The sequence below is a fragment of the Amphichorda felina genome (genome assembly GCF_050947745.1).
Source record: "Amphichorda felina strain 45539 chromosome Unknown scaffold_7, whole genome shotgun sequence".
NCBI classification, from domain to species: domain Eukaryota; kingdom Fungi; phylum Ascomycota; class Sordariomycetes; order Hypocreales; family Bionectriaceae; genus Amphichorda; species Amphichorda felina.
Window position 1 is genome coordinate 2,619,740 of NW_028145043.1, and position 21,681 is coordinate 2,641,420.

The window sequence follows — 21,681 nt, forward strand, 5'->3', positions numbered from 1 at the left end:
TTATGCCTGCCTTTGCTTAACCAAGTTTTAACCTTCTGTGAATAGGTAGGAACTTTCTCTCTCTTCAGCTGATCAAAACTCCAAGGAGTTTGACTAGGGCATGTTTGATTTTCCGAACCAGGCCTTTCTTTGCTAATCCAATCTCTAATCTTCTGTGAATAGGTAAAATCTTTCTCTTTCTTCAGCTGATCAATACTCCAAGGAGTTTGACTAGGGCCTTCATTTGTTCCAGACAACTCTGGCCCCGAAGAGTCAGAGAAGACCAAACTACTGAAGTTGGAGTTCTGATCTTCTAGGACGGGAGATTTATCTCCAATCACACGATTTGAAACGTTGGAATCTGCATCCTGCTCGTCTATTGCGTTGAGAGGGAGTACAAATAAGGCAAGATCCTCCATATGAGCCGCAAGGTGTCCTTGTAAGGCGATCAGTGACATCTCCTCGCCACACAATATACAGACCTGAGTACTTGTTTCTTCAACAGGACGATTGCAAAGATTGAGGATAAACGGAAGCTGGGCCTTGGCAAATGATGACTCTCCATGAGCAGTGGTGAGGTGTTGGGACATGCTCTGCTTGTCGTCGAACTTGGCATCGCAGTCGCTGCAAACAAATTGCCGTCTGTGCATTTGAAGCTCATGGTACACCCAATCCGTCCGGCTGACGAATAGTTTCTCTGGGGTTTGACAATCTTGATACGTGCAAACGTATGGTCTCAGGTCTCGGAAAACATGGCGTCTATGCGCAGAGCGTCAGGTCAGCTAATACTCCACACATACAACGATATTGGCAAGGGGCATGGACAGAAAGATTTCACTCACTTCCAATGGTCTCTTTTTTTGATCACTTCATGTTCCAGTTGCATTCCACAATAGGGACAAAACAACCATTGGTCTCCGTCAGGGCACGTTGGAGCATCTGGAACACGGTTCGAGTACCGGCGGCCACTAATTGTTGGCGCGTAAACAGTCCGAGGTCTTCTGCTTTCCATTGTGTCATCGCGTGTGTCAGAAGCTGCGGCAGTGGAGAAGCTGTAGTTGGATGTCACTGTTGGAAGGCTTCGCTTTTGAGTGGAGGCGGTTGATGTCGGGGGTTTGAGTGTAGAAGCGTCGCTCCCAGTCTTGGTAGACTTTTCTGGCTGCTTTGAGACAACCGATTTGGAGTCGCTAGGTTTTTCAGGGCTAGAAGGGGCCTTGGCTAGAGGTGCACCGTACGGGTGACGAAGCCAGTAATGAAGCTGCTTCCTTCGTCTGCCATTTGCTTTCGCCAGTCTATGGCAGAGCCAAGACACATCCTGAATATGTTCTTCCATCAAGTCAACAGTCGAGCCCGCAGCTTCTTCTTGGAAAGATAGTGAAACTATGTCTTTTCCTTGGCCTCGCAAACAGTGGACCTTTTCCAAGATGTGAAGTAGATCATAGTTTGCATAAGCATTGGTGAGCTCCAGGGCTCCGCTTGAGCCGTTTTCCCTCTTTGCCGCCGACCGGATCCATTTCCCCTCGATAGTTGGCCTGCGGAGGACGGATGAGAGCTCAAACAGAGAGCGAATTTGCTCCGAGGCATGTTGTAAAAAGGTGGCGATGCGAGGTACATGTACCTTTCGTCCCTCAATCCGGGTTTCCGCCTCTGAGCTGTAATCAGAGTCTGTACTGGTCGCAGACTCGAGATCCGACACGTCGGCGTGATTGTCCATCGAGCTTCCTGCCAACAACAGTGCTGTTTTTCCCTTGTTTAGTATTCACGTACATCCCCTTTCAAAATAGGTACTCTTCAATGGTCTTACCTTTGCCAAGAATAGCATCAAGTCGAAGTAGTATTCCCTGTACCATGCTCCTCACATCGTCATCGTTTCTCAAGGTATCATCAAGTGAGCCCCGTGCTCTGGCAGGGAGGTTTGCTCTTGACTGTTCTCCCCATACATTGAGTCGTCCATACTCATCAACAACATGGGAGCTGTTAATGTAGCCTAGCTGAACCGCTCGACACGACTCTGCTTCGAGGCTCACCAACAATAGACCGAATGATCTCAGGCAGCACAAGTACAGTTCTGCAATATACACCTCCTCATTGGGGCCGATTGTTGAGTCCTGGGTCGCTTCCTGAGTCGATTCCTGAGTCGATCCCTGAGTCGTTCCCTGAGTCGTTCCCTGAGTCGTTCCCTGAGTCACTTCCATGGTACCCTCCCCAGTATGTCGGTGCTATTGAATACAAGAAGTGGAATGCGGCATGAATGTTGTACTCGTATGATCTTGAGCTGTCGCCGTATCAATATGGAAGATACTTAGCTGCGGGGAAGGCATGCGCATGCGCGTTTTGATTTGATGTCACCCTACCAACAGGTCAGCGTGGACCAGGAGCATCACCTTGCTGTAGTTTATGTACATGTACATGTACTTTTCCAAGGTAGTCGTTACTTACCCCGCTCACGATGCCTTGACGGTGGGAGGAGGAGCCTTCGACAAGGTCAACATTGAACGCGGCAGCTTAGCCAGATCTCGCTCACCATCTCATGCCATCAGTCTAGGCTACCGCTGGGGAGCTTGCAAGCGTTTGAGACAAGGGGGGCACTTGATAGATTAATCTCCTGCCTATTTATTACACCATTCGTTATGACTGAGTTGGCTGGGCTCGTGCTTGGGGCCATCCCCATTGGCATCTGGGCCCTAGAAAAGTATCAAGAGCCCTATGAAGCATACACGAACTACCACAACACCATCAACACGCTTAAGGTCAACCTGCGAATCCAGAAGATGCACCTCGACACCACACTTGAGAGCATTGGACTCCAAGACCCCACCCCGCAAGAATTGCAGGACTGTCTTGTGTCCAAGTTCCCCGACAGCCACTCCGAGCTGCTGTTCATCATTCGACAGATGGACAACCTAACGGCAACTCTGATGGAGAACTTAATGGTGGATATAAATCGAAGAGTAGGTTCTTATTCACAATAGTTAGAGCATCATACATAGTAACGAGACCCTAATGTCTGCCTGCTCTAGCCTCGCTGGACGGATGAGCCTCCCGAGAGGGCATCATTCGAATGGCGCCGCGTCAAGCGTAGCTTCAGCACCAGGAAGCGCGATAAAATCCTCTCCGACCTTCGCAACTGGAATGACGACTTGAAAAACCTCATAGAGAAAACCGAGATTCCTGCCGACGATGGCAGTGCTGCCGTGGAAAAGGTCAAACTACGATACAACCGTCACACCTGTGACTCTATTCGCGAGAGTCTTCAGTCTCTCCATCGTGCTGTCCAGGGTGCAATATGCTGCACTAAAGCTCCTCACCAAGCCACCCTTACGCTAGACTGGCTAGGAACTCGGCTCAAGAGCAGTGAAGTGCCCAAGTTTACCGTCAGTCTTCTCCACGGATCCGATCCTACGCCAAAAAGCCCTTGGCGAAGCTTCCACGCGGCAAGCGAGGGAGATGAATCGAGTCCAGGCGATTCTACAACCTCGCTACTCTCTACAACACCATCTCCGCCGTCAACTCGGTCGCCCTCACCAGCGTTGAAGAGCAAGGTCACACGGATCTTCAGCAAACCTCGGAAATCAGTCACCCTCGCCCCTCCAAAAGGTAAGTGATGTTACCAGATGGCAAACTTCAAATCGCTCATGTCATTATCTAGTGGTCATCCAAGAAGACACATACACACAGTCGTTATCGCCAACGGTGCACGTGATGAAGACTCCATCAATTATAGATCTTTGCGCCGAGATTCACCTTCAGGACGCATGCAGGCAAGGCGCAGAGACAGACTTGTCATTTGGCTCTCTTCAAGATCCAGGGTCACCTGCTAAAGGCAAATCATTTTCCCTCAGCCATGTTTCTAATAACTACCCTCGGGTCATACGGGCTATTGGTCTCAAAACCATGCTCACGTTAGAGCCCGAGCAAGAGAAGTCCTTCTCACCCTCGCTCTCGGCAAAACAGCGATACTCTCTGGCTGCATCTCTCGCCCAAGCAGTCTTATATCTGAGCGACAGTCCCTGGTTAAACAATCGATGGGAAAATGAGCAGGTCAAGCTCTTCATCCATAAGAATTCGTCTGGCTGTAATGAGCTATTGGATCACCCCCACATTTCCTATCTGTTTGGAAGCCTAAAGTCGCCTCCCAGCTCTCCAACCTCTGAAGCAGTCGATGAAGCGTTCCAGGGGATGATGCGGCGCATACCTAATGGGTTCATTTTCGCCCTTGGCATCCTTCTTGTCGAGCTAGCCATCAACGAGGTCTTTCAGAAGAGCTCTCTGGAGGCTATTCTGCATGGCGATTTCTTAACTCTGAGGAGGAAGCTCGATGAGGTGTACCGCGAAGCAGGATCTTTGTACGGAAATGCCGCGCAGAGGTGTGTGAACTGTGAATTCATGGGACACAGTTCACATTTCGACTTTGGACTGCCAATGTTTCGGCAGCAATTTCATCATACCGTGGTCGCGCCATTGCAGGCCACGCACGAGCTCTTCTCCGCCCTTTATAGCGCTTCATGAGTGGCATGTAGATGCGTGTATAAAAGAGAGCAGGTCATCCATTGAAGGTGAATATGTGGGCGGAAAGACATATATCAAGGTCTCTTTCAAAAAGGGACTCTAGAACTGATTCAAAATCGGAGGCTCCATTCCTGTCAGGGCTGCCACAGCCCGTAATTATTCGAGCCCTGGTGTTTATTTATTATATCAAACTAGAAGTTGTTATATTTCAGTCAATTGCGGCCATCTATACCTACTCACGTGTTCTGATTATAACTTAGGCAGCACTTGCCCTGTCAACTTGAGTGTTTCCACAACATTACATCAGGCGCTCCATGAAGCTCATAAACTTTCCAGATCGAGCAGGTTTCATATAGCCTTTCCTTGCAGAACCAACATGATGTAAACTGAATTATGTATTAACGAAAGCTCGCTGCCGCTAACTCGGATGGTAAGGCCGTCGGTGAGACCGTCATATCCATCAAATCATATACCCAATTTCAACATTGAAATACACCGAGATCTATTGCAATCCCTCTCCATCAAGAGTCCCCAGCTATATCGCGTCTCTCGTCGAGCTCTTCCTTTAGTTGTGCCAGGCTGTCGTCATCAAGCTTGTCACTCAACCTTGGGACAAACCCATACCGTGCTGCTAGCACGAGACAGGCAACAGTCCAGGGAACAAAGAAAATGAGCGGAATAAATGGAGGAACGTCTCCTGGCGTAATGATCCATCCCTTGGTCGACGAGGTCAAATTCTCGTGGAGCCAGGCGCCCTCGAATCCATTTCCACCGCCGTCATACATGATGTGCAAGGCGTCCAGGCCGAAGAGCAACAGAATGGACTTCAACAAGATTTGTGGCTGGACATAGCTATGAAATGCCGGGGAGTTGGAAATCAGCACGGGGGCCGGAGAGCCCGTGGAAGTAAACAGGTCGAAATATCGAGCTGTCATGACTTCGGCGACAGAGGACCCGAAGGGACTATTTCTCTCTTGGACGTTGACGTCCCAGAGCGGGGGATCGGGAGTGAATGAACTGAACGAAGACGTCGTCGTCTCCAGCTTGGCCGTCCCAGCCGCTACAATATGTTCGCATCGGACTCCAATGGGGGCCGGGGCTGACTGGATCCTGCTCATATCCACAACGGGTGGAACCGTAGTCCCAAGATCCCAGGTAAAGCCAAGATATTCAGCAATGTCTGCCGTGCCACGTACAGGCCCATCAAAACCGTTTCTCTTCTTGACCTGGAAGAAAGTCTCATTGTGGATCCACGTTCCGTTGTCAAGCTGAAGGACTGGACTTGGCATTCCCTTGATTGTGGGTCCGAGTGTTTCGTTGAACTTGAAGCCGTACCTGTTATCAGACTCACCATAGGTGTTGTTCATGCGGACCTGCCAGAGCAAATACTCGACAACGCCCTTATAGCCGTTGTAATATATATCTGATTTATTGGCAGGAGGGGTGTCGCCAATCTTGAAATCTCCGGGCTGGACTTCGCTCTTGCCTATTTCAACATAGCTCCAGATGTTTCTTGCAGGGCCAGTATCAATTCTTGAGATAAAGGAAGAGATGGAGTTCCCGGATGGTGTTTCAAGAGTGGCCCAAGGGATTGTGAAACCGGTGTTGGGGGGTTCTCGCTGAGAGGCATTTTTGCTCACATCCAAAATTGACGACGACCTTTGATTCAAAATGGTGAAGGCCGAGGGGTCTTCCACTATGGAGCAGTTGTAGCTAGCTCGGAGACCCCATGGAGTCCCTCCGATTGGATCTGTGGCCTGGGGAGCCAGGAATATTTCCGGTACGCTTTTGTCCAAGGGGAGCGTATTGGGAAACTTGAGGAGACTATCGTAGTCGCTCCGCGAAACGTTTGGTGGGGTGTACAAGATTCCATACCCGGGGACTATGGGGAGCGAGCCAATCTTCCAGCTGTTGGCCAGCAAGTCAAGCATTCTCGTCGGTTTTCGATCATAGAAGTTCTCCTTGGTGTGGCCGACGACGAGCGGGGATGTCGAGGAGGCGACGAAGCCTTCGGTAAGGCCCAGCGTCAGACCCGACAGTGGCAGGCCAATAAACATCAGAATGCTGAGGCATGACAGCAAGGCCAAGAGCCGATGAGCGTGCAGGCGGCCCTTGGGTTGAACGTTTCGTATCCAGTAAAGCCATCCAGCAGGCCCACCCCAGCGATTGTCCATGTGCATCGCGAGCGCTGCATCATCCCGAGCCCGCCAAAACGGTGTCTGGAGCATGGCAACCTCGACGCCAACAAGGCCATCCTCGGACCAACCCAGGGCAAAGACGCCAATGAGGAACCAAGCGTAGAAGAGCCATTGGTGACCAGGTGTGCCGAACTTCAGGTCGCCGTCGCTAGATACCATGAAGTAGCGCCACATAACAATGTAAAGCACCGTGATGAGGATCGGGGCAAAGATGAGGAGTAATGTTCTGAGAATAAATGTCCGCCTCCAGACCCGTGGAAGGGGTTTAGGGGTCATGCCGGCAGGTACATGGCTCGTAACCGTGACGCCGGTGCTCTCGCTCTTCGTGGGAGGACCAGCCAAGATTTCCGCAGAGTTGGGCCCAACTTGGAGCATTGGGTGCGTTTCGGCCATTGCTCCAGAGGATGGATCACGTAGTACAGGAAAGAAGGGCAGGTAATGCGCGACAAGAGATTTGGAGCGTACTTAAGCTCACTTCCTCCTCAGAGCGTGGAGGGAGCTGAGGCCCAACCATGCAATTGTTTAATCGCAAAATATGACCAAGTACGGCGTAGGCGCCAAAAGGTAGATGCACGCCATGGGTCGACTCTAATTATGGTATGCTACTTCGCGAGATGATAACATGGGCGCCCTGTAGGGCTACTGCGCAGGTCGAAAGAGAACCCTGTCTCACAGGGGCTCCTCGGCCAGCCAGAAACTGTAGGGAGTCCCTAAGCGAAGTCTCCCAAGTGAGCTGGCGAGGTCCTAGCGAAGTCTAGACCCCACAAAACTTCTGCTGTCAGCAAGCCATACAGTAACTCAGCCAATCACACAAGTACAGTATGTCTTGGCTCCTAAAACAAGTTTGTACCTCTTCTTGGCGCCCCACAATAGCCGGGTTCTCCCGCCATTGATACTACTACGTACGGATACTAGTATACCAAAGTGGGTAGACCACAAGGAAGCCCCTGTGCCCTTAAGGCAATCTGCGAAAACACGCTTGCCATCGAAGTCGAGAATGCATTCATGATATCCGTACTACCTCATCAATCCCTACAACGAGTTGGCCAATACGTGGGATACTGCATGGAAAGAAGCCTGACTTAAAAGATGAAGAGGTTCTTTGTATGCCCGTTGAGCTACCACCAGCCTGACAAGTTAAACAGTCCTGTCATACGGAATGAAATTGCAATGAGTAGCAATGAGTACCTTGTTGATGCCCAATGTACGGAGTGGTGTAGAATATATGCTAGACTGGATGAATGTACGGAGTAGGGCTGAAAAATACGCAGTGGGCAGTAGGAGCGCTGATAAGAGGTCTGGCGAAACTCTTCAGTGAATCCAACAAGCATCGGCCCCGCCGAAGGTACAATAACAGGGCCGGGACCAGCAACCCCTACAGGAGCTAGTGTCAAAAGCCGGGGTCACGAGGAGAGCGAAGAGGTATTATAACGAGGAAGGATAACTGCGATATCATATGCGGGTGTGAATAGCGGCGAGAGCGCCTTGCCTAACTGGGATGCTGCTGAACCCAAGGGGGGGGACAGCAGCGTGTTCGCGTTTATAAATAAAATACCGTATGCACTCATCTCTTTCATACACCTTAGCGTGTTTTGTCCCCAGAAGAGCCTTACCCACCGAGGTCAGTAGACACTGAGTTAGAGGGAGACTGCATATGGTCTCAGTGCCAAGTGGTCTGCACACACACACCACAAGGGACCCACAATGGGAGGCAAAGGAGAGCTGTGTCGGAGGTTATCAACACCGTAACGCCAACAACAATAACAAAGAAGGGCTTGGAGGCCGTTTTCCTAGCCTGATGGTCGGAAGGACCCGGAGGTCGCGGCTCACGGGTCAACAAGTCAATGTGCGCAAAATAGGCAATAACTGCGTAAGTTGATACCAATAAATGATGGTGTGGGCATCAATTTCATAGATGACTGCTTTCCGTCTTATGTACATAATGATAGAGCCCTTAGTCTCATGATGTCGCCTTTTGCTGGTGTGGCGGCCAGCCGTAACCCTTTGAACTGCAAAGGCAACTAATGCAGGCATCCAACATCAACAGAGCACCCTATATCGACAGCAAAATCATTAACAGGCTAACTCCCACCCATTTTCGTAGATGGGATCCTATCCAATCATTCGGACGCGCTACGGTGTATGGAAGAGATGGGTGCTTACGTATCATCGCGGGCAGGGACTAATATGAACCCCTACGCCAAGTAGTCATATTAGTATAAAGAAAGTGTAAATTCACTACCCCTCGGTACGAGTATGCCTTGCATACTGCCAATGACGGCATATACTGCTCCAATCCGACCTACAAAGGCATATACATGCACAGATCACCGGAGTAGTCACCATATACTTTTTCCATTTCATAAAACACGGCCACTTTTGCGGGTCTCTCCTAACTAGATGCTACCCATTCTCTACACCCACACTAACATTCAGAGCATATGCATGTGCCACACGTTTAGTGTCATTGGGCGAGGAAGTATGCGATGGAACCAAAAGGCACACAAAGTGAGGTCGAAATCTACTAGAGCGCCCATCCTGCTATAGAGAGGTATATTATAAATAACCTCCTCTGGTATCCCTCTGTATTCACATTGGTCCAGAAAAAGAGCCAAGGAAGCCTCTAGATACCCAGCTCTCTGACATCCTCAAACTTGGCTCACTTATATCCGGATTTAGGTTCCTATCATCCGCAGCAGATCAGACAAAGATGAGTTTTCTAGATGTGATCAATGTTTGCGATAAGTATGATTCCTGTTTACCTATTAATTTAGATACCAGTCGCTAATTCCACAGCTTTCCACAATATGGCATGAACGACCATGAACTTTGGGAGTCCACAATGTCAGAAATCTGGCAGTTTTACCTGCCAGGGGATAGTCGCGCCTTTGGATACCTAATCCCGGCTACGGTATCCCAAATGCCCTGGACATCTGATTTCAGATTGGATCATTCCGCTCGAACCATCCGACTGTTACCGCAAGATAGTCACAGCACTAGCCTCGAGGCCTCCAGCGCTGCTGCGATGGAAAAACTCCTGAGGGCAGCGCAGGATGCGGATTCCTTCCCGCACCTTTCCAACTGGCCCGGCGAGAAGTTCCCGGTCCTTGGCTCACCTTTCCTTTTTGGGATCGACCGAGCTATTGCTCCGTACCTTGGCATTGTCACCACCGGCGCTCAGCTCACGGTCTTTGTTCGTGACGAGCACGGCTCTGTCGCCGGTGTCTGGATCCCCCGCCGTGGGATTAACAAGCCTATGTATGGGGGCATGTTGGACAATGCTGTGGGAGGAGCCGTTGAGCAGGGTGAGACGCCCTTTCAAAGTCTTGTGCGGGAGGCGAAAGAAGAGCTCGGGATCGATGCCAGATCAGCTGTCTCGGGCGGCACCATCTCTTGGATCAACGTCAAAGGCGCCAGATCGGGAGTTGCCGAAGGCGTAGTAGAGCCCGGAGTCCAGTATGTCTACGACCTGGAGGTCGACGCAAAAGCCGTCTTGCGCCCTGCTGAATCAGGAATTGAGTGGCTCCGGTTGCTCAGCGTCGAGGAAGTGAAAGCCGCCCTTTTTCAGCATGAGTTTAAGCCGAGCTGCGCATGTGTCATGATAGACTTCCTGGTGCGTCATGGCATGATCAATGCTGAGAACGAAAGGGACCTTGCCGAGATTGTATCTAGGTTACACAGACGGTTGCCGCTACCTACAACCTACCCTCAGGAGGTGGCATGATGTGTATTCGGTGTGACAGACACTGGATAGACTTTTTGAGCAACGGATATGGGAAGAATTACGCAGGGGGAATGAGCTGTTGTGAAAGAAAGTTCACTTTCATACCAAGTGTAGCTCATCACAAACCCCAAGTTTAACAGAAGAGTATGTGAGAATATAATGATTGATATGTCTTCAGACGTACATGCCATTGTTAGATGTGTTTACATACGGTGCCTCTGCCAAATTCAAGCCAAACGCAAGGCAGTTCCTATACAGTCAAGAAACAACTCGTCAACAACGTTGATGTTCCAGCGCGGCCCATCCCCGAAGCAGATGGAGCTGTCATAAAGGGCACACTTGAGGTTATCCATCAGCTCGCACAGCAACGAGTCCCCCTGGCCCCCTGCCGCCCGTTCCAGGAGACCAAAGACCTCACTCCCCACTAGGCTCCTCACACGCTTCTCGATTGCCATACATGACAGCCACTGCGCCGCATCTTTGCCCCTTGCACGGTAATCGTCTCGGACCTGGTTGTACACCGCCACACTCAGGTCCCTCTCCGCGGCCGCTGCGTACTTGGGGCCTATGGACCCCGTCTTCTTGTACTCCATCCTGGCCTCGACCATGGCCTGGATGAACAACGGGTTTATGTCCCGTGTGGCTTTGGAGTGACCCAGCCCCCGCTGGATGATGAGTGATGGCTTGGAGTGTGTGGCTTTGCACTCGACCGCAACGCAGTGGTCCATGAGGGACCAGAAGATCAGCCCTGAGAATGCGGTTGAACCTGGACCAAGATATGGCATAATGTCATAGGGCGGGAGGGAGATGCGCGTATAGTGAAATGGATTTGGCAATATCGTTTCGCATATTCGGCGCGGCGCCGTGGTGAGGTCGGGCGTCGAGTACGACGGACTAGAATGTTGGTCGTACTCTTGGGAGAACCCCCTGGCGACAGCTTGGGCATTCATGCCTCCATTGATTGGCTCAGTGACAACATGACCAGCTTTGGGCTCGTTGGTGTCAATCCCGGCGACGTCCGCCAGGTCATGAATCGTGTCGAGCAGTTCTGGACGAGCGCCAGCACGACTGGTAGCGAGGACTTTGCGAATTGCCTCTTTGAGACGCTCATTCTCTTCTGCTAGATCCTTGTTGGCCTGGGCTTGTCGCTTGCGGAAGGCAGCTTGAGAGCGGCGGCCGCGTTCGCGACGGCGCTGTGAGCGGGTTAGGGTTATGGGCTGATGGTGGACCTGGTCCCCTGAAGTGCAGGATGCCAAGATTGCGGTCTTACCTGGACTTGATCCTCGATATCCGGCATCACGTACTCTATCCGTGGTATCGCGCCTAGATGCGGCCGACGGGCTGGATTTCGGGCTTAGAACAGGAGGGTTTGCCCGGCGGTTATGTGATGTCCAAGGGGGCTACATGGGTTGAGGTGGATTTGTCAGACGGGGATGGGCGGAGGGTGGATCAACCGGGCATCAGCATCATCCCGGTCTCACGTAACCGCCGGAGCCCGGAGAACTGGACCCCAAGCGTCGACAGTCAATAGCGCCCAGGTTACGTGACTACAGCCTATCGTAAATTGGTAATCATGCCGCAGCGTTGCGGAAATATAGCCAACGAGACAATGGAATTGACTTAGTATAAAGGCTGTCCATGGGCACCGAGGAACAGTTGCCTGGTTCTTCTCACCATCAATTTCAAAGTAAATCCACTTCCAAGGACGACATAACAATACCACATCTTCATTCTTCCGAAACCTCAAGTCAAAATGGTCAAGATCGCAGTCGCAGGAGCTACAAGCCGTACGTCACTGCTCCCATTTACCAGGTCAATTCCGTTCTTATGTTAACTATGTCACTCTCAGAGCTGGGGAAGGAAGTCCTCGACAAGCTATCCGCGGACCAGAAGCATGAGATCATTGCCTTGGTCCGACAGGTGATTTTACATACAGTTCCTCATTCTTCAAACCCTAGGCCTAACTAGAAGCCTAGGATCCCACGGAGCTTCCCCCTCTCCCGGGTGTTAAATGGGCCAAGACATCCTACCAAGACAAGTCGGAGCTTGTTGGCTTGTTGAGAGGGGTGCACACGGTGCTGTGCTTCTTCACCGTGCATCTCGATGCCGGGAACGAGTCGCAGAAGCTTCTCATCGATGCTGCCGTCGAGGCTGGAGTCAAGCGATATGCACCAGCCGAGTGGGCCACGTGAGCCCTCCCTCTCTTGCAAAATATCTTGTACCACCTCTAATTTAGCTTTAGGGGTGAAAAGCTCCCATCGTCAGTGGATGTGTTCTCCTGGTACACCAACAAGGTTGACATCCGTCACTATCTACAGGAGCTCAACAAAGACAAGCAGGTATTGCGCGCATCCCTTAAAGATCAAATGGCATTTTCCGAATTGGCAAACTGATTTTACCATTCAAGGTTCTCGAGTATTCCAAGTTCCAGATAGGAGCATACATGAACGCTCTGGGTCATCCACACAAAACAACCAAGCATGTCAGCACGATTAAAGCTCAGTTTGACTATGTCGGCCTCCAGGCTCTTGTGATTGAGGGCTCCCTGGATGATGATATAACATACACGACGGTCAACGACCTTGTCAATATCATCGCTCGTGCCGTCGATTATGAGGGAACCTGGCCTACCGTCGGTGGAATCAGCGGCCACCGCATCACCGTGAGGGAGCTCCTTGCTCTGGCCGAGGTTGTCCGAGGCAAACCCTTTGCAATTGACTGGCTGAAGAAGGAGGACCTTGAGGCGGGCGAAGTCAAGACGAAGAACCTCATGGTTGTGGACCTGCCAAGTATTCCAGAGGACCAGAAAGAGGAGTTCTCCAAGATAGCTACTCGCGCGATGTTGCTTTCCTGCACCCGGGGCGCCTGGACGGTGACGGATGAGTGGAACCAGATCTTCCCGGATTACAAGTTTACCAAGGTGGACGAGTTCCTGAAGGGGCTGTGGCCGTAGTAGTTGATCGCATCAATAGATAGCCTAGTTTTGTCATGTCATCATCCGACTGTGCTGCTTACCTCCATATCCCTTTTTCCTCAGTGTCTTGACCAAACATACACATACGTGGGTTTCAATCTGTCACTAAGACTACTATACCACTCATAGCCCCTGTTCCAAATACAAGACAACAACAGCTTTATAAGCCTGCATATCACCAGCACCCCAGGCACAGAGCTATAAACCTAATAAGTCTTACCACCTATATTTCTAGATTACAGTAAAATGACCGTAGATTTCATCATGATTCTGACGGAACAAATTTTGAGTCGGTGGGGGCAGGTCGACAATAGTACAGAGAGAGGTGCTAAAAGTAACGATGCACTCTATACCTAACCCATTAATAGAACCATACTTGAGACACCATGTGTAGCTATTAGTAGGCTAGGTATAGAGTGCGTTGTTATTTCTAGTGTCTCCCTTCGTACCATCTAGGAAGTTCAATAAATACAAACACAATGAATGCATAATGTTAGACACAATCGTCTATAGTATTAACTAAAATATTCACTAGACAAACTTGGCCTCTCTTTATCACTTAATAAGAACCTGCTTCTCCTTCTTGAGCGACTGAGCAATTTCAAGAGGGATCTTGAGCGTGTTGGCCACAATGTCAGCAGGAGTGAGAGCCAGCCACTGGGTAAGAGGGATATCCGCCACGCGATCCGACTTGTACGCCTCGATCCAGATGAGGTCCTCGTCGCCGACGTTCTCAATGTAGTGGCTATAACTGGTCAGCAATTGCATTTTCTTCAACTCTCTGAAGAAATACTCACCCAGAGTTATCCGGGAAGACGGCAGTGTCACCGGCGGAAAAGTCAAATGTGCGAGCATTGCCGTTGCCAATGAAGGCCGTGGCCTGGGCCTTGCCCTGGTGGAAGTACAGCCACTCCTCGGCCTGTAAAAAGTTCAGTCTCATCGTACACATCTCATTTTCATTGCCACGGAAGAAGAACTTACATTGGGATGCCAGTGCAGCTCACGGAGCGCACCCGGCTTGAGCGTCACAAATGTCGCGGCAATGGTCTTGCTGATGGGGAAGTTGGTCGAGTCAATCTTGTAAAAGGTGCCACCCTCGCCGCCAATCTTCTCGGGCTCGTGCTGAAAGGTGCGGTAGATGAAGGAGGCGTCGCCGTGGGCGTTGGAGTCGGGCACGTCCACGACATCGCCATTGCTCACGGTTCCGTTGAGAATGTACGGATTGGGCTTGGGCACGTCATCAAAGACGGACTCGTCGACGCCAAAGTTCTTGGCCAGGATGTTCTTGGGCGTGTGGGCAATCCAGTCGTCAATGTTGAATGTGGTTCTGGCCAGTCAGTGGGATTCTATTATATCAGGTGATGAAAGCAATTACTCACCCGGCCTTGTCAAAGTCGCCTTCATCAAAGATCAAAAGGAACTCGGCGTCCTCGGTGGCGTGAACCGTGTGGGCGACACCCTTGGGGAAGTACCAGATATCACCGTAGCCAATCTCCTCAGCCTGGTAGATGCCGTTCTCGTCGACGGCAGAGACAATGACTTTGCCAGCATACAGAAAGCCCCATTCAGCCTGCTCGTGTCAGACAGAATTTACATGTGAGACTCAATTTCGCTTACAACACGGTGCCAGTGGAGCTCACGGGACGACCCCTTGGTCAGGTGCTGCTGAGCCGCCGCGATGTCGTGGCTTGATGGGAGGTCCTGGATGACCTGTTCGCGCACCCAGCCGCCGTTGAGGATCCTCGTCTTGGAGTCGGAGAAGCTCCATTTGAGGTTGGGGACAATTCCATTGTCGGTGGGCTGCTGTCCCAGGCCGTTGGGGCTCTGCAAATCCCTCTCGGGGTTTGTACCTCCTGTGGATGGTCAGCTCACTGGTGTGTGACAGTATGATGGTATTGTACGACCTACCCAGAATGGGAGCTCCCTTGCCATCACCGCTGATGGGCTGGCCTTCGTCAAACTTGTCTTCTCCTCGCTTGACAAGATGAGGCGCACCAAGCACCTCTCCAACGAGGGAGAGTGACAGGAGGGAGAGCACAGATGCCTTCATGGTGGAAGAGAGGAGTTCAAGGAAACACGATGAAGAGACCGTTCACTCGCAGCTGAGCAGGGATTTGATGTGTTGGCCAGATTTTATTCTTTTCAAGTCTCTCCCCTCCCCTTTAAGGCCTCCAGACAATGAGGCAACATGTCTGATGCCGCGCTATCCGCGTTGCCAATCGCTCCCAAGGCGTGATATCTCCATGCGGCATCGTCACAACATGCTGCATTTCGCCAAGCTTGTGTGACCCTTTTGATCACGATTATATTAACTCATTTCCGAAGATCCCAGTTTTGCTTTTCGTTCCCTCCAGGCGATAATGGCGACATCCGAAGGTCTTTTGTCTCATATTCGGAGGGTAGCTTTCCGCAATCAGAAAGAGATCTGCAAGAAGAGCATGTCAGCAGCAATTATGACATGGAATAATTCGTCAGTCGTAGTTCTGTCTCGGTCAGTGCCATCGGCGACGAGTTGGGAGAGACGTCTGATGGGATTAGGCCCGTCGCTGTCAGTGGTCGAGTCTGGATCACGCCATTATCGTGGTGATGAGCTTACCAAGCTGTAGGCATGTTGTTTGGAGAACGTGGAGTTGCCCCCACGCACCCAACGGTTACACGGATGCAGGATGTAATTTACCGGTGGATCCCGTCCCTCAGAGTTGTAAGCTTGTTACATAGCACTTGCCAACTTGCAAAGCCCCCAATGGATGGCTTGTTCCTGATCAAGTGGACTCTGGCAGTCTGGCTGACAATTGGTAGCTCCACACACACACGGGATACCCCAGCCTTGGCATCAGATCAATGGAATGATCATCGAGGTTGCAGGAAGAACATTGCAATCACATCGAATCGCATGTAGACTGAACTCCTGCCGAGGAGGGACGAACTTGTGCCTTGGAGATCGATGACCCGGAGTTGTGGAACAGCTGGTCACCTGCAACTTTGATTCGCTTCGTTGCACTTCCAACGAGAACTCATCCACAATTGATATATATAATCCGAGTTTCTATTCACCTCAAGGATCATACGTTGGCATGACACTTGTCAAACCCTTCGCTAGAGTCCAAAACTTTCTTCTACTCAGCTAGGCGAGGCTTTTCGCCATTTAATTAACAGCTAACAACATTTATATCACAGTACATACCTGTCAGCTGTTGCTCCCCGTCACTGATCGACGTCAGGGCTAGTTAGACTTCCATCCCCGTCCGATCGAGTCGCTCCAGCCCCTGTTTATTACTCCACCCTATACCTCATAAGTCCACAAGTCTCCGCGGGCTAAAGTTCCGTCGTTATTTGTGAAGTCCTTGCGGAGAGGTGCATATACATCTTAGAGGCGGTGTGGGGGCTAGTCTATGGCGACATGACAGGCTAGACCTCACCTTCACTCACCCAGGCCAATGCCATGGCAGACTTTCTGGTCCAAATCACATTCCGTCGCGTCACCGACGTGGTGGTTCCATCGGCAGTTATACCCACCTGCATGGCTACTACCGCTCATGGCCGGGTCTTCCCTCGTGGCTATGCTTTTTCAAGCGTAGGCTACGGTAGGCAGCCAAATAGAGCCAAGACATGCAGAGATCTTCACTGAAATTGCTCTAACTGGCCATAGTGATTTCCCTTTTTGGCGACAACTGTTTCTCAGACCGTCAGCCGCGAAGATCAGCCCCGACATGACTGTAGACTTCACAACAGGCATCGACCCTCCACCGTACAGCATTCAGAACTCAACATCAGCCGATCCATCTTGCAATATTGGGGCTTCATGATGCCATAGTTGTGGAAGATGGCGGTGGACTGATGATTGTCGTTGAGGAGCGGGATAAGAGGAATCACAATCAAGGAGGCTAACCAGTGTATAAGTTAAAATCATATATAATGCCATCCAAAAACTTCTCCATGTTGCCCGTCACTCCTTCACACTCAGTCAATATCCGCGCAGCAGCCTATTATTCTGCTCTTCAAAATGCAGTCCATCACTCTCGGCGCGGCTCTCCTGAGCTTGCTCGTTGCCCATGTGGCTGCCGTCCCAACCAAGGTCTCTGATGTCTCCGAGATCGAGAAGAAGGATCCGGGACTCAGCCTCCCTCCTCTGATCCCTTCGATTCCCGGAGTCACTGAGCCTCTTGTGTCTATTGTGCCTCCCCTCCCCATCTTGCAGGCTCCTCTCCCACCCCTTGACAGCCCTCACTTTGAGGTCCAGGACATCAAGCCCAAGAAGATTGGCTACTTCTGGACCGGCGCGGGTGACAACCACCACAAGGACTTCCTGGCTACTGTCAGTCTCGACGATGACACCTTTGGCCAGTTCGTCCACATCGCCGACGTGCCCTCCAGCGGCAACTCCCCCCACCACCTGAACCCCTCCATCGACGGGAAGCTCCTCGTAGGCGGTGGTCTGCTGTCTCTCTTGAAGCTGCAGGACACGGCCTTTTACTTTGACGCTTCTGACCCCTACCACCCCAAGTTCTCTCACAGCAACCGGGCTCTCCTGAGCTCCATCACTGATGAGATACGGGCCAAGCCCGAGGGAGGGTTCTTCATCACCTACAGTAAGCCCCCTTTTTTATTCCCATATTGTAACAGTTTTCTGATCAGAACACAGTGGGCAGTGCCCTTGGTACTTCCCCCGGCCGTCTTATCGAGACAGACGCTGAGGGTAACATTATCCACGAATGGCCCGAGGACGTCGAAGGCACTGTGAGTTTTCACCAACATCCACCATAGATAACACTGCTAATTGCATGTATTAGCTCGGCATTCTCGCAGAGCAGTTCAGTCCCCACGGTCTCAGCATCGATTTTGAGAACGGCGTCATGCTCACCTCGGACTACGTCGTACCCCTGAGCATCCTCAAGCCCACGCTTGGCGTCCAGCGCGCCGAGACGCTACGCCTGTGGAACCTTGAGGATCGGAAGATTATCTCCACCATCCGCATCCCCGACGGAGGCGGCATCCAGGACGTCAAGTTTATCCCCGGCCACCCAGAGTCTGCTGCTCTCGCCACGTAAGCCTCATGTCCCCTTACACGCAAGAGTCACACGCATCAGGACTGACACGTTCCAGTGCTGTCGGCCCAGGCCAGGTCTGGGTCATCTATCCGTTCCGCAAGAACGAGGACGGCACCCAGGGCACAGCCGAGCTGCTGGCCAACCTCGGCGAGGATGCCAAGGAGTCCACCGCCATCTATTCGGAGATTTCAGCCGACGGGAAGTGGGCCTACTTCACCATCACGGTGGGTAACCACATTGCCGCCTACGACATCTCGGATCTTAGCAACCCCAAGCGTCTCGACGACCCGAATGAGGAGCAGCCCATCATTGGTCCGCACTATGTGAAGCTGTCCCCAGATAAGAAGAACCTGCTTGTTACGGGATACTTTGTCCAGGCTGGCGATGTAAGTGAAAATAAGATGCCCTACGATGACTGTTGTTTGGCTGCTGACAAGGCCAGATCTCGGTCCTCAACACGCCCGGCGACTACAAAGCTCACTGGATTGACATCCTCGAGGATGGCTCCATGAGCTTCAACCGCACCGTTGACTTTGAGCGCATCTTTGCCGACCGCGGCGGAGCTGTAAGTAGTCGGACGTCCGTGGTTTTGGGAAGATAAAGTGCTAACACAAAGACAGCGTCCCCATAGCAGCGTCATCTATGACCTGACGGACCCTGAGAACCCCATCTACTACTAAGCTTATCTTGTACCAGGGGGTTGAGCAAGGACGTGGGGGTGGTGGTGATGGACATGGACTGGGTCGATCAAACTGGATGCCTAGAGCTTTAACTACTGCTGTCACAAATGAGCTAGTTCTAATAATAATGATTATAATAGTCCGAGATGCAAGCATGATTGTTTCTCCGAAGATAGGCATTGGGACGATCCACGGGGCCGATTAGGGTAGCAGTGGGCAAATAATGACGAGTCAAGAACATAGGCTACGTGAGAATCCATTGACGAATGAATAGCCTAGGATAAATATGCATAATTTTGACCAGCTGCGGCCATAATAATCAGCTTCAGAATGTGGATTCTAGGCCCCTGGAGGATGCGCTGAAGAGATGCGCCAAAGTTGGAGTAGGAGTTGAAGAATCGGTCCGAAAACCCCTCCCCAGCCAATCTATGTTTATCGTAAAAGTCAATCGGCTCATGCACAGAGGCAATGCCCCTCATGACAGAAGTATTATCATCGGGATGGGGCATCGACTCATGGGAACGTGTTGAGAATGCCTTGTGCGCTGGAGTGGATCCAGGGTCCAGGGGTAAGAGGGGGCCAGAAACTCCCCTCCCATCGAATTGAAAATCACGGATTAAAAGTTCAAAAGGGGGTTCCAAAGTTTCATGTGCCAATGTGGACGGCGAAAACGGCCCCCAAAAAAAAATAAGTTCCCGTCTCGGCAAAGTGGACGATGCCGGATCTCCCCGTCTCTCGCGAATTGCCCTCTGGTCTGCGCATGCAAATCAAGCACGATACTCGTACGATACGGTGGGCTGAATTTGGCAAAATTGCTGTCTTGTTTATTCAAATCTACATAGTAGTTTGCTAGGTATTATTAATATGTTGGGTATAAGCATGGCGTGGTTCTGGCTGCCGCCATCGGCCCCAGCCAAATTATTAGACGCTCTGAGCGCCCGTTCTCTTATGCAGGCCCCGTCTCGTCCCCGCTTAAGCGGTGGCCTCCTCCGTCTTCTTATCCTCGACGGCAGGGGCCGTGTAGCCGGCCTCCTCCTCGGCCGTGGTCTGCTTGGAGACGGTCCAGACGGTGGGCAGGGCGATGATGAGGGAGCCGATGCACAGACCCCAGTTCATGCCCAGCTGGGCCCTGCCGCCGACGCCCAGGGCGTTGACGCGCCAGGCCATGGCGCCTCCGGTGGCCTGGAAGGTCTTGTAGGCACCGACGAGGACGGCGGCACGTCCCGTGCTGTTGGACTCGGTGCCGATGAGCCAGTAGGCGAAGCCCTGCCACAGGGCGTCGTAGGCGCCGTAGAAGATGTACAGCATGATGGGGCCGGCCGAGAGGCTGCCCTGGGTGTAGTCAATGTCCTGCTTGAGGCCGCTGGCGATGCGGGCCTCCTGCCACAGCTCAAAGGCGTAGCCGCCGCCCCAGATGGCCATGCCCGTGATGAGGACGACAGCCCAGCCCAGACGGGCGCGCCAGGTGCGGTCGAGCCAGGGGACGTCGAGGATGAGGCCGATGAGCATGCCGCCCAGCATCTGGGCCATCCAGTACAGGGCGCCGTTGAGGGAGCGGGTGCGGATGTTGAAGGTCAGGCCGTTGACGTTGTTCTGCTGGTAGCTGTAGAAGACGTTCGCGGAGAAGAAGAGCGGGAGCAGGCAGACGACGCGCCACTTGCAGATGGTGCGGACAGACATCTCGATGACGCCCTTGACGGTGTGCTTCTCGGTCTCGACGGCGCGGTGCAGCTGGGCCAGGCGGATGCGGTCGGGCGAGCACAGCAGCAGGCCCATCAGCCAGCCGACGAGCATGATGACCATGAGGGCGATGTAGGTCGAGTCGGTGACGGTGCCGCCCTCGTTGTCAAAGTTGAGGCCGAACGAGGCCAGCGAGCCGATGCCTCCGCCCAGGTTAAAGATGACCCAGAAGACGGCGATGGCGCGGCCCTTCTGCGACTCCTCGACGTAGGTGGTCATGATGGCGCCCTGGACGATCCAGATGAAGGACGCGCCCACACCGAGGATGGCACCGGCGGCGATGACAAAGGCGCCGTTGGCAGAGTGGTTGAAGTTCAGCAGGCTGCCGCTGTACAGCGCGTAGGTCCAGCCGCCGATGAGGAAGCAGATGCGCGGGCCGACGCGAGTGAAGATGGGGCCGACGAGGAATAGGGCAGTGCCAGCCGTGGCCGACAGCAGGGCGACGTTGGCGTTGGCGGCGACGGTCGAGTCGACCTGACCAGAGCCACCGAGGCCAGAGAGGGCATTGTACATCTGCCAAGGGGTCAATTAACTGTCGGGTGAAGCCATTTCAGAGGAAGAGACCTACGCCAGGGAGGCAGAAGCAGATCATGCTGATGAGGATGATCTGGGACCACGGGTGCGAGTAGAGGCGCACAATCTTGGACGACGATGGCTGCCATTCGAGCTGCTCCTCCTGGGCAGGCTGCGCCGTGGCCGTAGCCGTGGGCGCAGGCGCGTCGGTCTTGGTGTCGTCAGACATGTTTGTCGTCGTGTATCACCGTGATATCACCGTGTATCGCCGTGTGTATCGCAGTCGGTCGCCGTCAAGTATCGTCAAGCTCCGTCT

General features: G+C 52.3%; 8 protein-coding genes across 8 annotated transcripts; 4 read left to right on the plus strand and 4 right to left on the minus strand.

The window, feature by feature from the left end:
* Positions 1-2,609: 2,609 nt before the first annotated feature.
* ACO1O0_007626 (uncharacterized protein) lies at positions 2,610-4,488 on the plus strand (the record flags this gene model as incomplete). Its single annotated transcript, XM_083196994.1, has 5 exons — positions 2,610-2,630; positions 2,730-2,930; positions 3,000-3,576; positions 3,788-4,346; positions 4,377-4,488. The coding sequence occupies 5 exons, from the start codon at positions 2,610-2,612 to the stop codon at positions 4,486-4,488; spliced, it is 1,470 nt and encodes a 489-aa protein (XP_083048202.1).
* A 521-nt stretch (positions 4,489-5,009) lies between these two features.
* ACO1O0_007627 (uncharacterized protein) lies at positions 5,010-7,061 on the minus strand (the record flags this gene model as incomplete). Its single annotated transcript, XM_083196995.1, has 2 exons — positions 5,010-7,007; positions 7,053-7,061. The coding sequence occupies 2 exons, from the start codon at positions 7,059-7,061 to the stop codon at positions 5,010-5,012; spliced, it is 2,007 nt and encodes a 668-aa protein (XP_083048203.1).
* A 2,437-nt stretch (positions 7,062-9,498) lies between these two features.
* On the plus strand, positions 9,499-10,410 carry ACO1O0_007628 (NUDIX hydrolase; the record flags this gene model as incomplete). The annotated part of the gene is made up of 1 exon (XM_083196996.1): positions 9,499-10,410. One exon carries the CDS (start codon positions 9,499-9,501, stop codon positions 10,408-10,410), a length of 912 nt encoding a protein of 303 aa, XP_083048204.1.
* A 227-nt stretch (positions 10,411-10,637) lies between these two features.
* On the minus strand, positions 10,638-11,707 carry ACO1O0_007629 (uncharacterized protein; the record flags this gene model as incomplete). The annotated part of the gene is made up of 2 exons (XM_083196997.1): positions 10,638-11,603; positions 11,681-11,707. 2 exons carry the CDS (start codon positions 11,705-11,707, stop codon positions 10,638-10,640), a joined length of 993 nt encoding a protein of 330 aa, XP_083048205.1.
* Positions 11,708-12,163: 456 nt separating this feature from the next.
* ACO1O0_007630 (uncharacterized protein) lies at positions 12,164-13,363 on the plus strand (the record flags this gene model as incomplete). The annotated part of the gene is made up of 5 exons (XM_083196998.1): positions 12,164-12,197; positions 12,260-12,330; positions 12,387-12,598; positions 12,653-12,749; positions 12,818-13,363. 5 exons carry the CDS (start codon positions 12,164-12,166, stop codon positions 13,361-13,363), a joined length of 960 nt encoding a protein of 319 aa, XP_083048206.1.
* A 576-nt stretch (positions 13,364-13,939) lies between these two features.
* On the minus strand, positions 13,940-15,434 carry ACO1O0_007631 (RmlC-like cupin domain-containing protein; the record flags this gene model as incomplete). The annotated part of the gene is made up of 6 exons (XM_083196999.1): positions 13,940-14,135; positions 14,182-14,303; positions 14,366-14,711; positions 14,764-14,923; positions 15,025-15,237; positions 15,293-15,434. The coding sequence occupies 6 exons, from the start codon at positions 15,432-15,434 to the stop codon at positions 13,940-13,942; spliced, it is 1,179 nt and encodes a 392-aa protein (XP_083048207.1).
* A 1,953-nt stretch (positions 15,435-17,387) lies between these two features.
* ACO1O0_007632 (uncharacterized protein) lies at positions 17,388-19,112 on the plus strand (the record flags this gene model as incomplete). The annotated part of the gene is made up of 6 exons (XM_083197000.1): positions 17,388-17,973; positions 18,027-18,121; positions 18,175-18,428; positions 18,488-18,818; positions 18,875-18,997; positions 19,053-19,112. The coding sequence occupies 6 exons, from the start codon at positions 17,388-17,390 to the stop codon at positions 19,110-19,112; spliced, it is 1,449 nt and encodes a 482-aa protein (XP_083048208.1).
* A 972-nt stretch (positions 19,113-20,084) lies between these two features.
* On the minus strand, positions 20,085-21,594 carry ACO1O0_007633 (uncharacterized protein; the record flags this gene model as incomplete). Its single annotated transcript, XM_083197001.1, has 2 exons — positions 20,085-21,365; positions 21,421-21,594. The coding sequence occupies 2 exons, from the start codon at positions 21,592-21,594 to the stop codon at positions 20,085-20,087; spliced, it is 1,455 nt and encodes a 484-aa protein (XP_083048209.1).
* Positions 21,595-21,681: the final 87 nt, after the last annotated feature.